The sequence below is a fragment of the Artemia sp. Qi Xiang Cuo genome, chromosome 6 (assembly GCF_049724085.1).
Source record: "Artemia sp. Qi Xiang Cuo chromosome 6, ASM4972408v1, whole genome shotgun sequence".
In the NCBI taxonomy this organism is placed as follows: domain Eukaryota; kingdom Metazoa; phylum Arthropoda; class Branchiopoda; order Anostraca; family Artemiidae; genus Artemia; species Artemia sp. Qi Xiang Cuo.
Window position 1 is genome coordinate 8,217,410 of NC_142799.1, and position 21,641 is coordinate 8,239,050.

The window sequence follows — 21,641 nt, forward strand, 5'->3', positions numbered from 1 at the left end:
TCTGAGCTTTTCATTCAAATCTGAAATGTGGTAGATTCTCCCTTCCCTGAACCTGGACTCAATCCCCTCTAGGAAATGGTTGAATAGTATTTTATTCAAATCAGGCACATCATGACATTTTGGCTTTGTAGCCATAAATTTGTCAATGCACTTTTTGTGGTACTTTGCCTCAGCTGACATTAGATCAATCCTACTAACTCTTCTGAATACTTCTGGCAGTGTGCTCTGAAGGAGATTTGCTTTCAGGACAATAGCTTCATTGCGAGAAAAGGTTTCAACATTGATAAGCTTAAGAGAGGCTTTTTTACCACTCCCTGTTTTATAGCAAAACAAGCAGCAAGTTTGTACGAGAAGGAAACAGCTGCAGGCTCTGAACGATTTCTATATGTATAAGTATTTTCTATCTTATAATTCTAGCCAGATTCTATCGCTTCGATGGAGTTTTTCTATTGAGCTAAGTCACGGAAATCTACCGCCGGGACAGGCGCATTCGTGTTGGATAGATGCCTATGCTTATCCGAGCTAAAAATTGGGTCACTCCGCTTCTTCGCCAATAGTTCAAAGACAAAAAGAGTTAGAGAATTTCCAGATCACTCATTTTGTAGAAAAATAAATTTCCTACAGAATCCATTAATAAAAAATGTACATTATGCAGGCAATTTCCAAGATGGATCAAGATTATTCCAAAAACGCTATAAATTATGTTATCTTTTTCGTCGATTTTTAGGGATTAAAACTGAACGGCAAAAGATAAAACAGTTTTGAAAATTTGAATATTGAGCATTATTCAATTTCCTTTGATTTGAGCTATACCTAAGCAATTTTGGAGCGGTTTTGAATTTTTTATTCATTTTAAGGGAATTTTGTCGGTGGAGATAGATTTTTAGGGAATTCGAAGAAATGGGGGTGTTGCACCCATTTTTCGACTATATAACATCAATTTTCGTATTCAGCATGGTAGATTACAACAGACTGCTTTCTCAAAATATATACTGCTTGCTAATAACCCAAAACCTTGAATATCAACATTTTTATTGTGTTGCTCTCTGACTAAATATGGTTTTATCACAAAGAATGATTTTAAACAACTCTCCCAGCCTCTAGTGAATCCTTGCATCCTATGAAAAATTAATCAGCAACAATTTAGGAGCCATTGGAACAGATTAAAGCTTCAACAGCAAATCAATAACCAATCAAATGCTATTAAAAGAGGGTTTGTTCAACCAGATTTTGCGTTCCCTGAGGTGCAATTTTTAATATGTTTTATTGCAATTGAAAGCTCCACACTAAGATAAGGGTTTGTGAAACTGAATACAACAAATGATATTTTGCTACTGCTCCTTAAAAAACAATTTTTTGGAATTTCTAGTCAAATTAAAGTTTCTGATTACAAGAAAAAAGTAGAAAAAAGCCTGTAAAACTATCCATTTCCTATTCCCTAAAATACACGTGAAAGAAAACATTCTTTATTGAGAACCAGAGCTAAATACATTGGAAATCTAACAGTTTTGTTAAAAAAGACTATAAACCGTACAAGAATCCGTCACGCTATTACATCAAATATGTATGTAGGCTCTTCCAGGATTCAATCTAGCAGCTCTACCCAACTGTTGCGTGTTTTCATTGTATTATTTTGCAATTGATTCCTGGGAAATATTTAATTAATGAATCGTTTCAGTCTCAATTAAAACAGAGGCAACATTCTAGCTCTGAATTAGAAACTTGAATTTGCACTAATTTGGCGGGGAAGTTGAAATAAAACTGCCCAAGAACTTTCCTTTGGTGGTAGCATTAAAAATATTTAAAGCGACATTTAACGGATCAAAATATCAATGGATAAAACTACAAATAGAAATTGCAGATGCCAAATCTGGCTAGAATCGCCTGTCAAACTAAGACATTTAAGGGGTTTAATGCTTCAGAAATCCTGGAAATTTTTGATTTTGAATCCCAGACTAAAGACCCCTCCCCTCCCCCCAAAAAAAATCGGCAGCTCTTACTGACAGTTATTAGAGACAAAAATATGATCGAATCTCTGCTGGTGCTTGAAAACATAGTAATTGGGTAATACTTTCAGTAGTATTCTGTTTTCCGCCATGGAAGCACACGTAAAGTTGATAATAATGGACAAAATTGACAATTTGTCATAATATAATAATAGACAAAAAATGACAACTATGACAATCATAACAATCAACTCATAACAATCACAATCATTACAAACAAAATTGAAATAGTTTTAGAATGAAATTTGAGAATCGTTTGCCATATTTTGAATAGTTCGCGTTAAATTATTGGCAATTCTTGTTGCTTCTTCATATAAGTTTGTGTGGGCTATGCTTCCTCTAAGTTGGACCAGTATCACGATGTATGTCAACAATATGCTAACAATCTAAAAGAAAAAAAGTCAGCCATTTGAGTTTCATATAAGTTTGTATGAGTTATACATTCTCTAAGTTGGACCAGCATCACGATGTATGTCAACAATATGCTAACAATCTAAAAGAAAAAACAGTCAGCCATTTGAGTTTCATATAAGTTTGCATGGATTATGCATCCTCTAAGTTGGACCAGTATCACTATGTATGTCAACAATATGCTAACAATCTAAAAGAAAAAAAGTCAGCCATTTGAGTTTCATATAAGTTTGTATGAGTTATACATTCTCTAAGTTGGACCAGCATCACGATGTATGTCAACAATATGCTAACAATCTAAAAGAAAAGACAGTCAGCCATTTGAGTTTCATATAAGTTTGCATGGATTATGCATCCTCTAAGTTGGACCAGTATCACTATGTATGTTAACAATATGCTAACAATCTAAAAGAAAAAAAAGTCAGCTATTTGAGTTTCATATAAGTTTGTATGAGTTGAGTTATGCATTCTCTAAGTTGGACCAGCATCACGATGTATGTCAACAATATGCTAACAATCTAAAAGAAAAAAAGTCAGCCCTTTGAGTTTCATATAAGTTTGCATGGGTTATGCATCCTCTAAGTTGGACTAGCATCACGATGTATGTCAACAATATGCTAACGATCCGAAATAAAAAAAAATAAACCATATGATCTTCAAGAAAAAAAATTACTTTTGTTAGTCATTGTGATGTTTGGCCGTTGGAGACTAACAATCTGAAAGAAAAAAAATCAACCATATGATCTTCAAGAAAAAAAAACTTTTATTAGTTGTTTGGGCGTTGAAGACTATAGCAATTGACGCCAAAGTCTCCCCTTGGGAGGAGAAGAGCAAATTTAAGACGACGTAGAGATCCAGGTCTAAGTGGGTTCCTTACATTGATCCAAAAATATTATAACGTATAATACTCTTCGACTAATAAGCAGTCATGTTAACATCCTTACACCAATTGTTTCCAGTATTTCTTGCCCTGTTTTTCCCAAGATGTTTCATTGACTTCAATCAATGGAACCAAAAATCAATAAAGGTGATATATCTATATTTATATAACATACGGTATGAACAGGACAAATTTTAGAGTAAAGTGTCTATACTGTTCACAAGGTTTGAATCCCTTAAAACTGACTAAGCATAGGGATAACATTTTTGAATACATAAATAATATGAAACGTATTTAATTAAACATGGTTTTTATTTCATTTGAATAAATTAGAAAAATTTTGTAAATACAAAGTAAGCAAATAATTTATATTTTAATATTTAATTCGAAGGAGGATATTGAGGAAGAAATTTAAAGATTAATTAAAAAGCATAAGAAACATATAATAAAGTGATAAAATAATTAGTTTTTGAACAAAGGCTACCGACTATACAAGCCCACCGAAAGGAAGAGAAAAAGAGAGCATTAAACCCTGGGCACCGGCAAAGCTGATACTCTGAAAATGTGCGCACTCTCTGGTGTAAGAGGGATTTAATCAAACATAATTTAAAATAAAGAAAAACTTTTGGAACATTAAGTCAGATTCTTCTTCGCCATTGCTCATTTTGGGACCAAAAAAGGTATATTGATAAGGGGACAGTTTCGTTAGTGCTCACAGAATGGAGGAATTGTGCCCTAGGCTGCTTTCTGCAAGCAGAACAGTAAGAGGCATAAAAAGGAGAAAAGAATCTCGGAGTAAACTCAGTTATAGAATTAGAAGTAAAAAAGGAATGGTCGTAGTTAAAAAGTTGTATACGCCAATCAGGAAGTACTGTACAGCTATTTAATTAGTATGAAACATGACAAAACATGAATCGGTACAATTCAATTATTCTGGATGCAGGTTAGTTGTTAATAAGAAAATTTATTCGCCTCCAATTAGTAATGGCTGGGCTTTACATAACAGTAGTGAGGCCATTACACGCACGACAGTAGACCCAGTTATACGGACCCTTATACGGATTACCCTTTTTCATTAATAATTGCATCATATGTTTTGCGTAAACGCTGAAACACATTTATATAACCGGTCCGCTGAGTTGCGTAGCCTGACCAAGAGCAAATATGCTCCGTCATTCAAAGCGAGCACACTTCGGAAACATTGACAATTGTCTCACTGCAGCTTCCAGTAATCTAATCTTGGTTCGCAGACTTACATTTTATTCTTCCAAACTTTTTTCAACTGTGAAAAAAACACCCCTGGCCTTGGCTATTCTACTTTTAGTATCTTCATTGTGCCTTCCATCTTCACTAGTAATTAAATAAAAAAACAAGTTTTTTTTTTAACTGAGAGCAAGGAGCGACATTAAAACTTAAAACGAACAGAAATTATCCCGTATATGAAAGGGGCTGCCTCCTCCTCAACGCCTCGCTCTTTACGCTAAAGTCTTTTATTGTTTCAAAAAAAGTTGTGAGACAGAGTCAAACCTTAGCGTAAAGAGTGAGGCTTCGAACTGTTTGATACTACCTAGGTAAGTGAAGCTGTCCATCTGATCGGCGTTCTCGTTACCCAGCATCACCTTCACTTATTCCTAGTCGTAGCGACTTAGCCTTCCTACCAATAGTTTTCAAACATATTCTTGAAGTTGAAAGTTCTATTTCCCTTTTTTAAAACCAAAAATGATTGAAGGACAATTAGCCCCAGCCCCCCCACCCGCATGACCTCTTTTCTCCATATGCATCCGATCGATCTTTTGAGATAGCCATTTTGTTCAAAATGGAGAGAACTTTGCTTCGTTAGTATTCATGCTTATAACCGTAAGGAGTGGTTGCAAAAGCTTTGGGGGCGGCTCATTTGACTGGAAGTTGAAACTTCTAGTTCCTTATTTAGAGTTAAAAGTGATAGGAGGCAACTAAACCCTGTCCCCGCAGGCCTTCTTTTCTCCATATTCATCCGATTGAAATTTTAACATAGTCATTTTGTTCAAAATAGTCCAAAGATCGTATAACAATATTCCGGGGTTGAAACAACCTCATAGAGTCCGAGGGCAAGATTTGTAAGTTATGCTACCTCTTAGGTCACTCCCTGGGTCGGTTCCGGGGCCAAAGTTGGAGCTTGCACTAAGCCAGGCCTATTGCATGGAATGCCATTGCATACCAGCCCCTGTCTGCCCTCCAGCTACTCCACACATTCCATTCCCACCTCTCCCTAGTTTCACTCTAATAATGTAAGGATGGTTTAATAAACCAGTTAAAGCTTCACAGATTACCCGTGAATATTCAGATATAAGATGTACTTTCCCTCTCTTTAATAAAGAAAAATTTTATAAAAGAAGAAAATTTTACCCACAGCTCTTTCAATTTACCCCCAGATTTTAAAAGCAAACATCTTCCCCTTCCACTTCAAAACCGGGTTAGTAGTCCCTCTGTCAAGAGTGGCAAGTTTGAGCCTAATAAAAACCTTCCTATAATAGTCCGAATGATAGTTTCACTTTTAGGTGATTTTTTCCCCACTCCCAGCATTACCCTTTATACTTAAACCCCGCCAAAGTTGTCTCAGCATAAAGTTTTTTTTAAAGAAATCTGTTGTTAAAGATTTTGATAAAAAACACTATTATTTCCCAGTTTTCCTGCTTACGAACGCTAAAATGTGGAATTTTGAATATTTAGTTGAGTTAGTAGCAACAGCAAAATTAAACCATATTGATGTAATTGCAGTTACTGAAGTTCAGGCACAAAATCTAGATCTCCTTAAAATGACTGGTTTTCCGAAGTTTTTGAATTTACGCCTGGCTGACCACCCATTGGGGAAAAAAGGGGTAGGAGTAATGATTTTGGCAAAGGATTTCTATCTCCTTTTCTTATCCATGTGGCAGGACTAGGTGATTGCGATGAAATCACTTGGATATCTACTAATCTGAAATGCCTGCCTCGGTCTTACAGTAGTTTAATCATTTGCTCATTTAATGTTCACCCGGACCGAATTCTTGTTCTCGTTGTAATTTTCATGATAGGCTACAGGCGAGTCTTGACTTTGTGACGAAAAAGTACCCAAAGGCTGGCATTTTTATAGCAGGAGACGCAAACGAGCGTAGTCTTAATTTTCATTAATTGAATAAACTTTTTCCACAAAATTATTTTTTCAAAGAAAAGTAAAGAACTTCATTAAACAAAAAATGAGCAAAAATAAAATCAAATAATCTACCAAGCGTGAAACTACATCAAATCAGCATCGATAAATAAATGAAACCTAAAACGAACAGAAATTGCAATAAATATCCAGTCAAACTCTAAACGAGCAGAAATTAACATAAGTTTGGCTAAAAACCCCTATGGCTTCCCAAGGCCAGAACATAAATTTGCATTTTACTAAAAAAAATATAAACGTTTTTACTTTTATAACTTTAATAAATCAATAATATTAACATTTTGTTACTAAATATCAGTATATGTATATTAAACTGACAATGCACATTCATTTGTATTTTGAAGTTTCTACGACAAAGCTTTCTACAAAAACCTTATATGCCCCCAGGGGGTAACTTACAACCCTTGCCCTGCGGGCTGTGGGGGGAGTGTCCTCCTCGAAAACATAATTTCTATCTAGAAATCAACTACGCTGAACAAAATGGCTCTCTCAAAATTTTGATTGGATGTATTCGGTGAAATGGTGGGCGTGGAAGGGATGTTACCTGCCTTCCAATTACTTTCCACTATTAAAAAGGGCACTAGCCATTCCAATTTCCAATCGAGTAAGCCCTTTTCGAAATTTTTACGACAACTCCTTCGATACGAAGTGCCCTGGTATGAAAAAAAAAATACATTGTGCCAACATCGTTCCTTACTTAGGCAGCGCAATTGCGCAGCCTAATATAATTTGTACTTTACTGAAAAAATTCTTCTAAATGTTTTCACTTTTATAACTTTAAGAAATCAAAAATTAATTAAGATTTTAAGGAATAAATATCAGCATGTGTATATTAAACTGACAGTGCACATTTTTTTAGTAAATTCATTTGAATTTTTTCAGTAAAGTACAAATTATATTCTAGCTTTTAGAAAGCATAAGGATTAGAACCCTACTCAAATCAATTTCTGCTCGTTTTGAGTTTGACTTATTTTATTTTCTGTTTGTTCTGGGTTTCATTTATTGAAACCCATTAGGTCGTAAAGTATACGACCTGATTTAGTTAAAATTATTACCTCTTTTTTAGCAAATTGTTCTCAAGTGCTTAAATATGAAAATCTTTATTCCGATCCCCTTCCTATCTTTTGTGGGGTCCCCTAAGGAACCCTGATGGGTCCCATTTTATTCCTTATAATGATTATTAACCTCATGAATGAACCAAACAGATCGATGGAAGCACGTAGACGGCCTGTCTGCACTTGATGTTTGTCAACGAAATATTAAAAGCTTAATTATGACACTACTTGACGATGTCACACTTGAGCTTGACACTTAATTCATTTGAGCTTAAGGTTGCACCCAGTGAGGGCTTGGATTGGCTGGACTCTGTACGCTGCACCCAGGTGGCTTTCCTTGTATAAGGACAAGAAAAGTTTACTTTTTCAGTTTATATAGATCTTGATTGGAAAAGAAGTGTGATTTTGTTTGCTACTTTTGACTTGTTTAATTAGCCTAGATTGATGTAGGTTATCCGTCTACAGAGAGAGTTGGTTTTACAGGGCGAACACTGTGCTATGAAATATTTTTCCGGTAGGGAAAACAAAGAGAATTGGTGAGTTTAATCCTTATGGTGCCTGGAACCAAGTAGTGTGGAACTTTTATACCACGGAGGAAGTACACTTGTCAGAACCCTGACGGTTGTGGAAACCGTCAGAGACGGGATACGTAGAAATTCGTGGTGCGTGGAAGCTACCCTGACCCCTGAGGTACTGCCAGGTTACTCTGGTGGCATTAGAGATCTCTCAATACCAGCGAAGGCGTAGGCCCCCTCCCAGCCTACATTAGTTTTACGTTTTTTTTTGTCGTTTTTTTTTTTTAATAAGTTTTGACTCATTTTATTTATATACTTTGTACAATGGATTATGTTTGACGTGAAGGTCAAATTCACCCGACGTGAACATCAGTGATGACAAAACTTTTCGTTACGATACATATGTACTATTGGTATTTGTGACATGTGAAATTCAAATTCGGCAGCCATGCTGTGAAAAATTTTAAAATTAAATTCTACTTTATTCTATGCCCCGGAGGCATACTGTATAAGGTTTTTATGGAAGGGTTGTTGCATAAATTTTGGAGGAGGTTCATTTGGTTGGAAATTGCAAGTCATAGTTCCCTTTTTAAGAGGTTAAAGTAATTGGAGGGCAACTAAGCCCCCCCCCCCCTCACGCCCTATTTTCGATAAATGCATCCAATTGAAATTTTAAAATAGCTATTTGGTTCAAAACAGTCAAAAGACCGTGTAACAATGCCTCTAGGGTCGACATCCCCCCACAGCCCAGAGGCAAGGGTTGGAAACTGTGCCCCAGAGACATATAAGGATTTTATTGAAATTGGAAGTTTTATACCCCCCATGTCTTTTGATTCTGACTCCCTCCAGGCCTTTTGAGGACCAAAACATAATTCACGCTTTACTGAAAACAAAATACATTTTATATGAGTGATACATTTATGTGAGTGATGATGCCCCATTTTCTGTGAGAGAGGCAAGAAAAAAACTATATGAAAAAAAATTGTGTCTTAAAACGATGGGTATCATTTCATGGGTATCAAACACTTTTCCACCACATCTCCAGTTTGAACGTCCTGGTGGTACGAAAGTGAAGTTTACGTGTGATGAATAGATTGAGGAACTAGCACATAAGCCTCCTCCCTCCACAGCTTCCAGAGGTGCTAAAAAATGAGTGTTTTATTGAATGTGTTTAGTTTACTTATTGGTTAATTATCTTTTCTTTTTCGCTTGGTTTAATCAAATAGATATGGAAAAGTTGATAGTGATGAATTTGAAATGTTTGGGTTAATGATAATTTTTATTTTTGAATAAATAATTTAAAATGTTTGTTAATGTGAAATTATTTTGAGTGGGTGGTAGCGGGCTGATGTCTTTTTTTGAATGGTTTTGCCTTGTGCCATGAAGCTTGCAATAATGTGTTATTTTAAATTGTATGTCCGCTTTGCCGGAATATATTTTGTTATTTTTTTTTGTATTTATCTAGGTCTAGATATATGTTTAGTAGATAATGATTTTTTTGCCACCGCCACCCTCTACCGTCACATACATTAACTTTTATTGATGATGGTTAGAGATATCGTTTTCCTACTGGGAACAGCAATGTCCTGCAACTTGAAAGTCGAAGGGTTGATTTTTCCAGCCAGTTTAATGAAAGGATAAATAGAAATTTAGATATTAATGCCACTGAGATTTTCACAAATGAACCATCAAGGTATATTTTTAAAGAAGGGGCACTACCCTTGTATTGTGATAGGGGCCATTTCGGCCTTGACATTTTTCATTTGAATTGTCAGGGATTGAATTCTGCGCATAATTTTTTTTCGGAATTAATAAATACTAATGTCTTTCAGATGATCGCTTTAACTGAAACGTGGTTAAATGATAATAACTCGCAATTACTACCTATCCATGGGTATAATTTATATGTAAGGAATCGCGAGTATTACCAACATGGAGGCCTAGCAGCTTACATTCAGGCTGATTATAAGGTTTCAATAAGAGAAGATCTTACAATATATAGAGAGAAAGTTTGCGAGTGTTTTGTTTTACATATAACTAGAGAGAATTTGAATTTTTGTATTGTTGTAGTATATAAACCTCCACAGAGCCTGCTCCAAGACTTTATGGACCTATTTGAAGAACAATTAATGAAACTTCCAATTAACTCTATGCCATGTTTTATTATGGGGGACTTTAATATTCACCTTACTGATCAGTCATCTGCTAGCACTGAATTTATTAATAGAAGTTTATCTAATGGGTTTCATCCTTGTATAAATATCCCTACAAGAATTACGGGAACATCAGCTAAGCTTCTGGATAACATCCTTTCTAATGTACCCTTGAGTCTTCCCAGGGTCCTTATCAACGATGTATCTGACCACTTTGGAGTTTCGCTAGCTTTAGAACTGTCACGAAGGGGGTTAAAGGCACAAAATCAAGGATTCCATTGATCAGTAAAAGTGCGATGGTAAAACTTGAAAATTATGTAGAAAAGGTGGATTGTTACGATGTTCTCGGCGATGTTCAGGACACTAATTCAAAATTTGTGTTATTTTATGAAAAGTTACAGAGTTTGATAAGTCAAGTAGTCATATTGAAACCGTTTAAGAGTAAGCACTCAAGTAAAAACCTTGGATTAGTCTTGTGATTTCGAAGCAAATAAATGTAAGAGATAAATTGTTTAGAGCTCAAATAATTAACCCGACACAAAAAAATAAGCAATTATATAATATTTATCGAAATAGGTTGAATACAATTTTAAGAAATGAAAAAAAGAAATATTTTGAGAAAAAGCTTAAGGAGGTCGAAGGATACCCTAAGAAAACCTGGGGACTAATAAAAGAAGTAATTGGATTAAAAATAAATAGTGTACCTGATGAATTAGTTAGCTTAATGGGAAAGAATTTGAATTCTGAAAAGGACATATGCAATGAATTTCAGAGTTATTTTTCGAATATTGGTCTGAATTTAGCTATGTAAGTTGTACTTGATAGTGGTGATCCGACGTCCGAGTCCTTACTGAGGGACCCCAGTGATGTGTCTCTTCACCTTAGACTTCTAACAGTTGATGAAATTAAAAAATTATTTATGGGTCGCGTAGTAATTCATCTGGTAGCGACCATATTACTCTAAAAACACTTAAATGTATTTTATCCTGTTATAGCTGATGTTTTATGTGGGTTAATTAATGATTGTTTTTGTCAAGAAAAATTCCCAGATTGTTTTAAAGTTGCCCGTATAACCCCAATTCATAAGGGTGGTATTCAAAATGACCCAGGAAATTATAGACCGATATCTGTTTTACCCATCATTTCCTGTGTTTTAGAGGAGTGTTTTAGTATTAGAATGAGTTTTTTGGAGGATCATAAGTTACTGGTAGAGACACAATTTGGGTTCCGTAGAAAAAGGACAACGGAACAGGTGATGATTTATTTGACAACTATTATTAATGATGCATTAGATGAAGGTTTCAAAATAGGAGCTATATTTTTAGATCTGATGAAAGCTTTTGACACTGTGAATCATACATTTCTACTCAAGAAGTGTGAGGTATATTGTTTGAGGTGTAAATCATTACATTTTTTAGGAAGTTTTTTAAGTAATCGTTATCAGTATGTCCAACTAAATGATTCTTCTTCCGAAAAAAAGCGTATTGAAATAGATGTTCCGTAAGGATCAGTTCTCGGTCTTATTTTATTATTGATATTTATTAATGATTTACCAAATTGTCTAAATAATTTTTGCTATAGAATAAATGAACTAACGATAAACCCGACTAATGAAACAGTTTTACTTTTTGCTGATGACACAACAGTCATTAGCACAGCTAAGACAGCGGAGCTGCTGCAGATTTCCATGAAGGAATCAGTTAATAGAATTACAGCATGGCTGAGGGTAAATGAATTAAGGATTAACAAGGCTAATTCTTATTTTATTATTTGCTCGCGATCATCAAACTTTTACCAATGGGTAAAGGACTTAGATTTGCCTAATGGTGTTCTAAAACGAACTGCGTCTGTTAAATACCTTGGGATTGTAATAAATGAAACTTTATCTTTTAAGGAACATGTAACTATAACAAGCAAAATTCTGGCAAGAAATCTTGATATAATGAAGAAAATCCAACATTGTTTTCCCAAGTCTGTCCTTTGCCATCTTTATGTTTCCCTAATACACCCGTATATACTTTATTGTTCAAGTATTTGGTTGTCTACTTTTTCTTCTACCCTAAAACCAATAAGAGTTCTACAAAATCATGAAGTAAGAATTTTAGCCGGTATATCTCCACGTATGTCTAGTTCGAGAAATTTACCCAACTTTAAAAATTTTGCCGGCTGCAGGCCTTCGTGAATTCTATGTATTGTGGTTTATTTTTGGACTGCAGCAGGATGTTCAGCCTCGTTGTTTTGGTGATTTATTGTCCATTAGGTCTACTGTTCATTCTCATGATATAAGGGGTAGCGCGGACTTCTGTGTACCTAGAGGTATATCTTCCCGTTCATGTTTTTCTGTTCTTTATAGAGGTACGCGGAAATGGAATAGTTTGAATAGTGATATTAAGACTATTAGTGACCCCAATATTTTTAGAAAAATCATTAAGGAACTGCTTTTTGCTGAATATGAGTTTTGACTGATTAATTGATTTATTTATTGTGGGTGTTTTGTTGATATGATGTTCCCAGAGGATGTATAATATATGATAATATTTTGTATTTATTGTTTAGTGTGATGGTATTAGTGGTGTCGGTGGCCAAGTGTTCTTTGTTTTAAGGATTTTGTTTTCTCTACCTCCCCCACGGACAAGCTTTGCTTTTTAGGGGAGGCAGCAATATTTTTTTGTTGATATGTTTTTTTTCAATAAATCCTTCTTCTTCTTCTTTATGATTTCCCTTTTTTAACTTTAATAGATCAAGTTATTAAAAGTTTAAGAAACAAGAATCTGTTATGTATATAAAACTATCAATCCGCATCTATTTCTTTATTTCAGTAAAGTGAAAATTTATGTTCTGGTCCTTAGAAGCCATGGGGTTGCCACCCATGGGGGGTGGGGTGCCAACTCGGTTATTTGTTGTTATTTCTGCTCGTTTAAGGTTTCATTTATTTATTGATGGTGATTTGTGGTAGTTTTATGTTTAAAAGATTATTTGAACTTATTCAGCTCATTTTTGTTTTAAACTGGGTTGGAGCTCTTTACTTTTCTTTGAAAATCTTATTTTGTGGGAAAACTTTTTAAAACTAATTTCTGTATGTTTTTTATTGACAAAGTCTTTTCATTGAAAAAGAAAGTAATGTCAAAACAAAAAAAAATTCTATAAAAAATTATAGTTTGACTTACTATTTGTATGTTGTACAAAATTTTTCAACAATTTTAACAACATACACCCTTTTGCAACTCTCGACACGAATAGTATTGTTTAATATGGTTTTATACCTTCTTAAGTTGACCAGACAAAAAAACTTAATACCACTCCCAAAACATTGTATCTGTGCTTTTTGAAAACCTGGATACACTTACACCTTTTTCATTTAGTTAGATCGTAGAAGAAGAAACAGTAATAGTAGTAGCCCTAAAAGTTCCAACTTAATACCCTCAGTCGTTTATGGGATGTTGCTAAGATATTTTACTGGTAAGCAGCATACACCCAGTTCCTTTTGATTTAGTTTTAAAGGAACATTTAATTGTCAAGCATAATGATGAAATTGCATAACTTTGAGGAGTTAACATAACCAATATCCATAGAGACATAGTTACTGGACTATTCAACTATCCTGAACAAAAAAATATCGTAAAATTTTGATTGGATGTGTTTGAAAAATTGAAAACCTGTATTCATATAGTTTTTTCCTTTGCTTGAAACTCCCCCTAAACTGTCCTTAAAAGTTTCACCTTAACACCCTTAGCGTCATTAGTTACAGCGATCGTAGCTGTAGCATTAACAATATACACATAATGCCTTTCTGTCATTTCAGTATCCGCCAAAACTTACCCTGAAGTACCCTGAACTTCACAATGTGGAACACTCTTGAGGTACTGCTGTGTCAAGTTTTTGACAAACTACATGCTGTTTTATTTGTATTACTTTAGTTTATCTGCTGAAGGTGGCCAACCGTATATGTGACCAAAATATTCAGAGATTTTTTTTGTTTCACTGTCAAATAAAAGGATTTGTCCCCATTGAACTTTTAATTGTATATACTACTACTACTACTACTACTACTACTACTACTACTAATACAACTACTACTTCTATTGCAACTAATTGTAAGGCTAAGAGTATTAAGAAGAAAATTTCAGGATGTATATGAATATACAGGTTATCAAAAAGACATATCGGTAATGCCTTATAAACGGCTAATTGTATTAAATAGATAGTTCCAGGACTTGATGAGGGGGATGTTCAACTGACCAAAGGGCAATATTTTAATAATACTGTTGTTACTAGTACTACTAATATTATTGTTAATACTAATGCTATTGCTACTAGCACTAAGACTACTACTGCAACTACTATTACAACTATGCCAAAGGGTATGAATGTGAAAGTTTCAGGAAATATTGAGAGGGAAAGGTGAACTGAATCACAACATGCCTTCTGTATGCAGGTTGTTAAAAGAGTGAGATGGTCGAGTTTAAAACAAGCAGGTAGATATGAAAAATAGCTTTTAAATGAGCCATGAAAAATCTCTCTATGATGTTCTGATAGCCTGCTAGCCCTGGTGAAAAAAAGGAGACACATCAGCGCTGTCCATGCAAAAAAGTAATTTTCCTTGTTGTTCAAGGTGGAGGACTATAATTGTCCTATATAAGGTTTTCGACCATCCTAATTCCAACTCTACACTTTTATTTTGATCTGACCCCATTTTAGGGTGTTTCAGGCTTTTTTTTTCAAAATCACCATAAATTTGTTTTTGCAATAAACTTTTACTTTTAAAATTAACCGAAATAATAGTTACTATTCCTGAATCAGTGTCAGATGGGAATTTTTTTCTCATCCCGTTGAATTTTTCAAAGTGTGTTTTAAATTTTTGGTTACTATGGGCTGTGGTTCGCTCTTTACTAGGTTGCAGCTACCACTGCAATCATGATCTTAGAAGCTAAAACCTTTCAGTGATCTTGTAACTCATTTAGTCATTTGCAATGCGGAGGTATGTAGAAAAACTGTAATTGATCTCTGGTTGTCACTAAAAGGAATAGAGGAAGTTGGCTCTTCGGTCTGGCTGCCATCATTATGTAAGGGGTCAGCTTGGAGAAGATTGGGATAGAGGTTGGGCTTGAGCCGCTATATTAGCCTTAGGCTGTCTGATACTGCAAGGAATTACTATTAGTAGTAGTAATAGTTGGGTTAAAGCAGATTTCGTACTATCAACGTCACGTCACTTCCTATGCTAGGTGGTTAAGTTACCTTACGTTGAGTATGGCGTTTTACAGATACATATTTCCTTTTTTGCCTATAGTAAAGGCCATACGGCTCCAAAGTTTGATTATTATGATTATTTATTTTTTCCCCTGAGGCGCTTCAAATGAACGGAGTTGTCGTATAAACTTCAAAGGGGGCTCATTCGATTGAAAATCTAGAGTTCTAGTGCCCTTTTTAGGGGTCATAAGTGATCGGAGGACAGCAAACGCCCCCCATTTCCCCCCAAATACATCTGATAAAAATTTTGAGTTAGCAATTTTATTGAGAAAAGTTTAAGGATGATATAACTAAAACTCCGGGGTCGACACAACCTCCCGGGGTCAGTGGGCAGGCGTTGTAAGTTATGCCCTGGGGTCAAATAGGGTTCTTATAGAAGGGATGCGCGAATAAACTTTAGAGAGGGCTCATTTTATGAGAAATTAAAAGTTCTTGTTCACTTTTTCAGAGTCAAAAGTGATTGGAGGACAACTGCCCCCGCTTTTCCACGCCCTTCCCCCCCCCCCCCAAAAAAAAATACAACCGATAAAAATTTTGTAATAGCCATTTTTTTTAAAATAGTTCAAAGATCATATAACAAAAACTCTGGTGTCGACACAACCACCCAGGGCCCGGGGGCAGGTGTTGTAAGTTATGCCCTGGGGGAATACATGGTTGTTACGAAATGGATGCTTGTATAAAGTTCAAAGAAGGCACATTTGATTGGAAATTGAAAGTTTTGGTTCATTTTTTCAGAGTCGAAAGATATCGGAGGGCAACTAGCCTCCCCATCCCACACCTTTTTTTAGCCAATTGCATCAGATAAAAATTTTAGATAGCTCTTTTGTTTAAAATAGTTCAAAGGTAAGATGGAGAAACTTTGGTGTCGACACGACCCCGCAGGGCTCGGGAGCAGGCGTTATACGTTATACCCTGGGGGAATATAAGGTTCTTATGGAAGGGATGCCTGAAAAAACTTCAGAGAGGGCTCATTTGATTGGAAATTGAAAGTTCTAGCTCACTTTTTAAGAATCAAAAGTGATCGGAGGGTAGCTAGCCCCCCCACTACCCCTTTTTCCTCAAATGCATCAGATAAAAATTTTGAGATGGACATTTAGTTAAAAATAGTTCAAAGGTCAAATAACAAAACTTCATTGTCGACAAAGCCCCCCAGGGCCCGGAGGCAAGCGTTATAAGTTATGCCCTGGGGGTATATATGGTTCCTACGGATGCTCGTATAAACTTCAGAAAGGGCTCATTTGATTGGTAATTGAAAGTTGTGGTTCACTTTAAAGAGTCAAAAGTGATCGGAGGGCAGCTAGCCTCCCACCCACTTTTTTACCCTTAAACACATCAGGTAAAAATTTTGAGATAGCCATTTTGTTAAAAATAGTTCAAGGGTAAGATAAAAAAATTTCAGTGACGGGATAAACCCCCAGGGCCCGGGGGTAGGCGTTGTAAGTTATGCCCTAGGGGTATATATGGTTCTTTTGAAAGGGGTGCTCGTATAAACTTTAGGGAAGGCTCATTCGCTTGTAAAGTGAAAGTACTAGTTGACTTTTTAAGAGTCAAAAGAGATCAAAGGGCAACTAGCACTCCGTCCACGCCCTTTTTCCCCAAATGTATCAGATACAAATTTTGAGATAGCAATTTTTTTAAAATTAGTTAATAGGTTGGATAAAAGGTTAAAAAGGTTGAATAAAAAGTTAAAAGGTTGAAAGGTCTGGTGTCAACACAATCTCCCAGGGCCGAGGGAAGCGTTTCAAGTTATGCCCTGGGAGCATATATGGTTCTTATGGAAAGGATGCTCGTATAAACTTCAGAGATGGCTCATTTGTTTGGAAAGGGAAAGTCCTAGTTCACTTTTTAAGATTCAAAAGAGATTGGAGGGCAACTAGCACCCCTCCCCCGACATGCCCTGTATCCCCAAACGCATCAAATAGCAATTTTGAGATAGACATTTTGTTAAAAATAGATAGAAGGTTAGACAACAAAATCTTTGGTGTCCACACAACCCCCCACGGCTCGGGGTTTGTTATTGTATGTTATGCCCTTGGGGCATATATGGTTCTTATGGAAGGAATACTCGTATAAACTTTAGAGAGGGCTAATTTGATTGGAAATTGAAAGTTCTAGTTCACTTTTCAGAGGCAAAGTTATAGTCCTATGTTTCATTTTTTTCCCAAAGGAACTTAATATGGAAGGGGTCGTCACATAAACTTCGGAGGGGGCTCTTTCGATTGGAAATCGGAAGTTCTAGTGCCCTTTTGAAGATACAAAAGGGATCGGAGGGCAACTACCCCCCCAAACCCTCTTTTCCCAAATGCATCCTTTAAAAATTTCGAGATATCCATTTTGTTAAAAATAGTCCAAAGATGATATAACGAAATTCCGGTGTCGATACAACTCCCCAAGGTACGGGGAGTAGTAATGTAGCAATATCTCCGAGCAGACAGTCCCCCCACCACACAAGCAGACAGTACCCCCACCATACAACAATACACATAACCAACCATATAATAACACACCGTAATGTAGTAATATCTCCGAGCAGACAGTCCCCAAACCATACAAGCAGACAGTATACCCACCATACAACAAGACACACTGCCAACAAAATAAAAACACCGTAATGTAGTAATATCTCCGAGCAGACAGTCCCCCCACCATACAAGCGGACAGTACCCCCACCATACAAGCAGACAGTCCCCCCACCATACAAGAGGCCCACTATACAAGCCACCATTCAAGAGGACCACCATACAACAGGCCAAACATACATCAATACACATAACCAACCATACATCAATACACAACACCATCCATACAATAGAATCTAGCATCCATACATCCATACAATAAACATCAAATAAACATCAATACAATAAACAATAGACATACATACACTCAAACATCCGATTAAACACCATACAATACACATAACCAATCATAAACCAAGACACATAACCAACCATATAATAACACACATAACCAACCGTACATCAATACACAACACCCTCCCTACAATAACATCCATACACATAAACATCTAAATAAACACTACACAATACACATAAAAATCCATCCATCATTTCTTGTTGTAATAAGGCTCTTGCTGTATGGTGGGATATTTGTCTTGTCGGAATGATTGCATTTGTATCTTGTCGGAATGATTGCCTATGTGTCTTGTCGGAATGATTGCATATGTGTCTTGTCGGAATGATTGCCTAAGTGTATTGTTGGAATGCTTTTATTTTGAGTTTTCTTTTCCAACGACATGTTTTTTAGTTTCTAAGCAACTTCCCATGGATTTTATGAAATTTGTGTTTGATGTTGGAATCGAACGTGAGACCCATTATCTCTTAAGGTAAAAGAATGAAACGTTACTCGACTGAGCCAACAAGCCATTGAAAATATTATGATTTTAGAAATATATTCAATGTATTGTTTCTGGGAAGTTGGTCAACTGATGTTAAGTGACACAATATCGTAACAAGTTATTTGCACATTCGATTTATTAATTGGATTTTTGGTAGATGTTAACAGTGATCTGTTTCGACCCATCATTTATGTCATCCTCCTGAGAATATGCATACCACGATAATTTGAGATGCATACTGGACAGACAATTTCTTCTGATGGTTGGGCTACATGTCCTCACTTCCAGGGCCACTTTTTTTTCTTTTTCGGCCACCCCCCTGGTACTCTATGGCTGGTCGTCGATAATACTTGGTTTATTCTATGTTTTCGATCATTATTGATTGTGCACGCGAAGGATAAACATGTAAGTCTTATTTAAAAAAAGTAAAGATGAATTTTGTCGAGAAAGTGTGTTTACATCATAGAGTTGTCATAGCATTGAATGCTGACGAGGACAAATATTTGAATTGCGAAACAAGCACTAATGGTGGCATCATTGGAAACGTATGTAAGAGTTGTTGTAGCAGTCAGAGATTGAATTTCATATGAGTATCGAAAAAATTTAACATCGATTATGGTGGATATGCCAGAATTAAATTTCCAGAGATGATATTGCTCAAAGATAATTCAAGCCTAAAACTAATAGTTGATGACTAAGGCCAACTTCTTGCTTATGCTTCTGGTAACACATTACCTTTTGAAAAATCATATCATCATTGTTCTGGTATTACCATTCAACCGAACGTAAAAGCAAGACAAGCGTATTCCAGCATCAATGTCATAAATCATATCATGTCTTTGTGTCGGAACTGTAACATTTGTAAAAATTATATGGTAATAGACAGAGTAATCGAGAGCAAAATTACAAGGGCATGAACATATAACATCGCCAAGGAAATTAAAGACATTCAATGAAAAGCAAAGCATCAATGAACGTTAATAGTACTAGTTTACCATCAGATATCATCATTGAATAGAATAATAGCAATGATGAAAAAGTGAAAATGAAATACTTCGAGAAAGTGTATGCACATAATAGAGTTATTGTAGAATTGAATGCTGACAAGGACAAATATTTGAACTATGAAAAAAGCATTAATGGTGGCACCATTGGAAATCTATGTGTGTATTGTCATGACAGTGAGAGATTGTATTTTTTGAAGTATCCAAAAAATTGAACATTGCTGATGGTGGTTATAATAGAATAAAATTCTCAGAGATGATAGTGCTCAAAGATAAATCATGCCTAAAAGTAATAGTTGACAACGAGGGTCAACTTCTTGCTCGTAGGGTGGGTAACTCGTTATCTATTGATAAATCATATCGCCATCTTTTGGGTATTAGTATTCAACGGAAGGTAAAGAGAAGACAGGCATACTGCTGCACCAATGTCATAAAACACATCATGTCTCCGTGTCAGAATTGTTACCTGTGTAAAAATAATGTGGTAATAGACAATGAAATCACCGGCAAAATAAAATATTGGTAGATAATATTTCTATGAAAATTAATGACAATTTTAAGAAAAGCAAAGCTTCGGTGAAGATGGCTAGTATCATCGACAATTTACCATCAGACACTGTCAATGAAGACAATAATATCAATGATAAGATGTATGATGCGAGGGTAGCTGAAACCATGTTAAATGTTGTATATGACACCAAAATGAAATAAGTATCCTGTTACGAGAAAACATTATGGACAATTTTTTGAAACGAATTCAAACGATAAATTTTTTATAAGACTATATTAATATCATTTAACATTGTATATGTCATTATTTCAATTAAAATATTTCATACATTACTTTGTTATGACTCCCTAAATTTTAGGATACGCTAACAAATCTAATATTTAGAATGTTTATTAACATCAACATAGAATTTAATGACAATTCTAAGAAAAGCAAAGCATCAAGGAATGTTGCTAGTATCATCGACAGTTTACCATCAGATGCTGTCAATAAACCCAATTAACAAATGGTTATGTGAAGTGAATATTCCTGGAAGGGTATCATAAGACGATGATTTGTTTATTTTTTATTATTGTACGCGAAATCAATTACTTTGCTCGAGTCCCTACTACCGGCATCTATTAATTTGCAGTCATAGAAGGTGTCGTTTTTTTTTTCCTGTCCATATAGTACCATTTTTATTTTTCACTAAAGTTATTGATATTATCACAAGTGATTTTTCACTTCGGTTACATTATGTTAACTGATTTTGTCTTAGTTTCATTAATAAAAAAAGGTTTTTTTGTATAAAACAAGTTCACCTACTTGGTGAATTACATGTCTTTTAATTGGTAAGTGAGTATCAAGAATTAATAAAAATGCACTTTTGCATAGAACAAACTCAACTACTCGATAAATTCCAAGTCATTCAATTGATGAGTGAGTATCAAAAAATTAATAAAAAAGCACTTTTCCATAGAGAAAACTCAACTACTTGGTAAATTCAAAATCTTTCAATTAGCGATTGAGTATCAAAAATTAATCAGAAAACAAATTTGCATAGAACAAATTCACCTACTTGGTAAATTCCACACCTTTTAATTGATGACTGAGTATGATAAATTTATAAGAAAACATTTTGCACAGAATAAACTCAGCTACTTGGTAAATTCAATGTCTTTTAGTTGATGGGTGAGAATAAGAAATTAACAAGAAAACACTTTTGCCTTGAACAAACTCAGCTACTTGGTAAATTCAAAGTCTTTTAATTGATGAGTGAGCATCAAAACTTAATAAAAAAACACTTTAGCATAGTGCAAACTCAGCTACTTGGTA

At 35.2% G+C, this 21,641-nt stretch overlaps 1 protein-coding gene across 1 annotated transcript in view; it reads right to left on the minus strand.

Annotated features, from left to right (window-relative positions):
* Nucleotides 1-2,010: 2,010 nt before the first annotated feature.
* The window catches only part of LOC148950829 (uncharacterized), a 41,708-nt gene continuing 22,077 nt past the window's right edge, over nt 2,011-21,641 (minus strand). Inside the window, exon 3 of the mRNA XM_089090030.1 lies at nt 2,011-2,392. Within this exon, the coding sequence (XP_088946156.1) occupies nt 2,240-2,392 (153 nt within the window). The 3' untranslated portion in view covers nt 2,011-2,239. The remainder of the gene's footprint in view (nt 2,393-21,641) is intronic.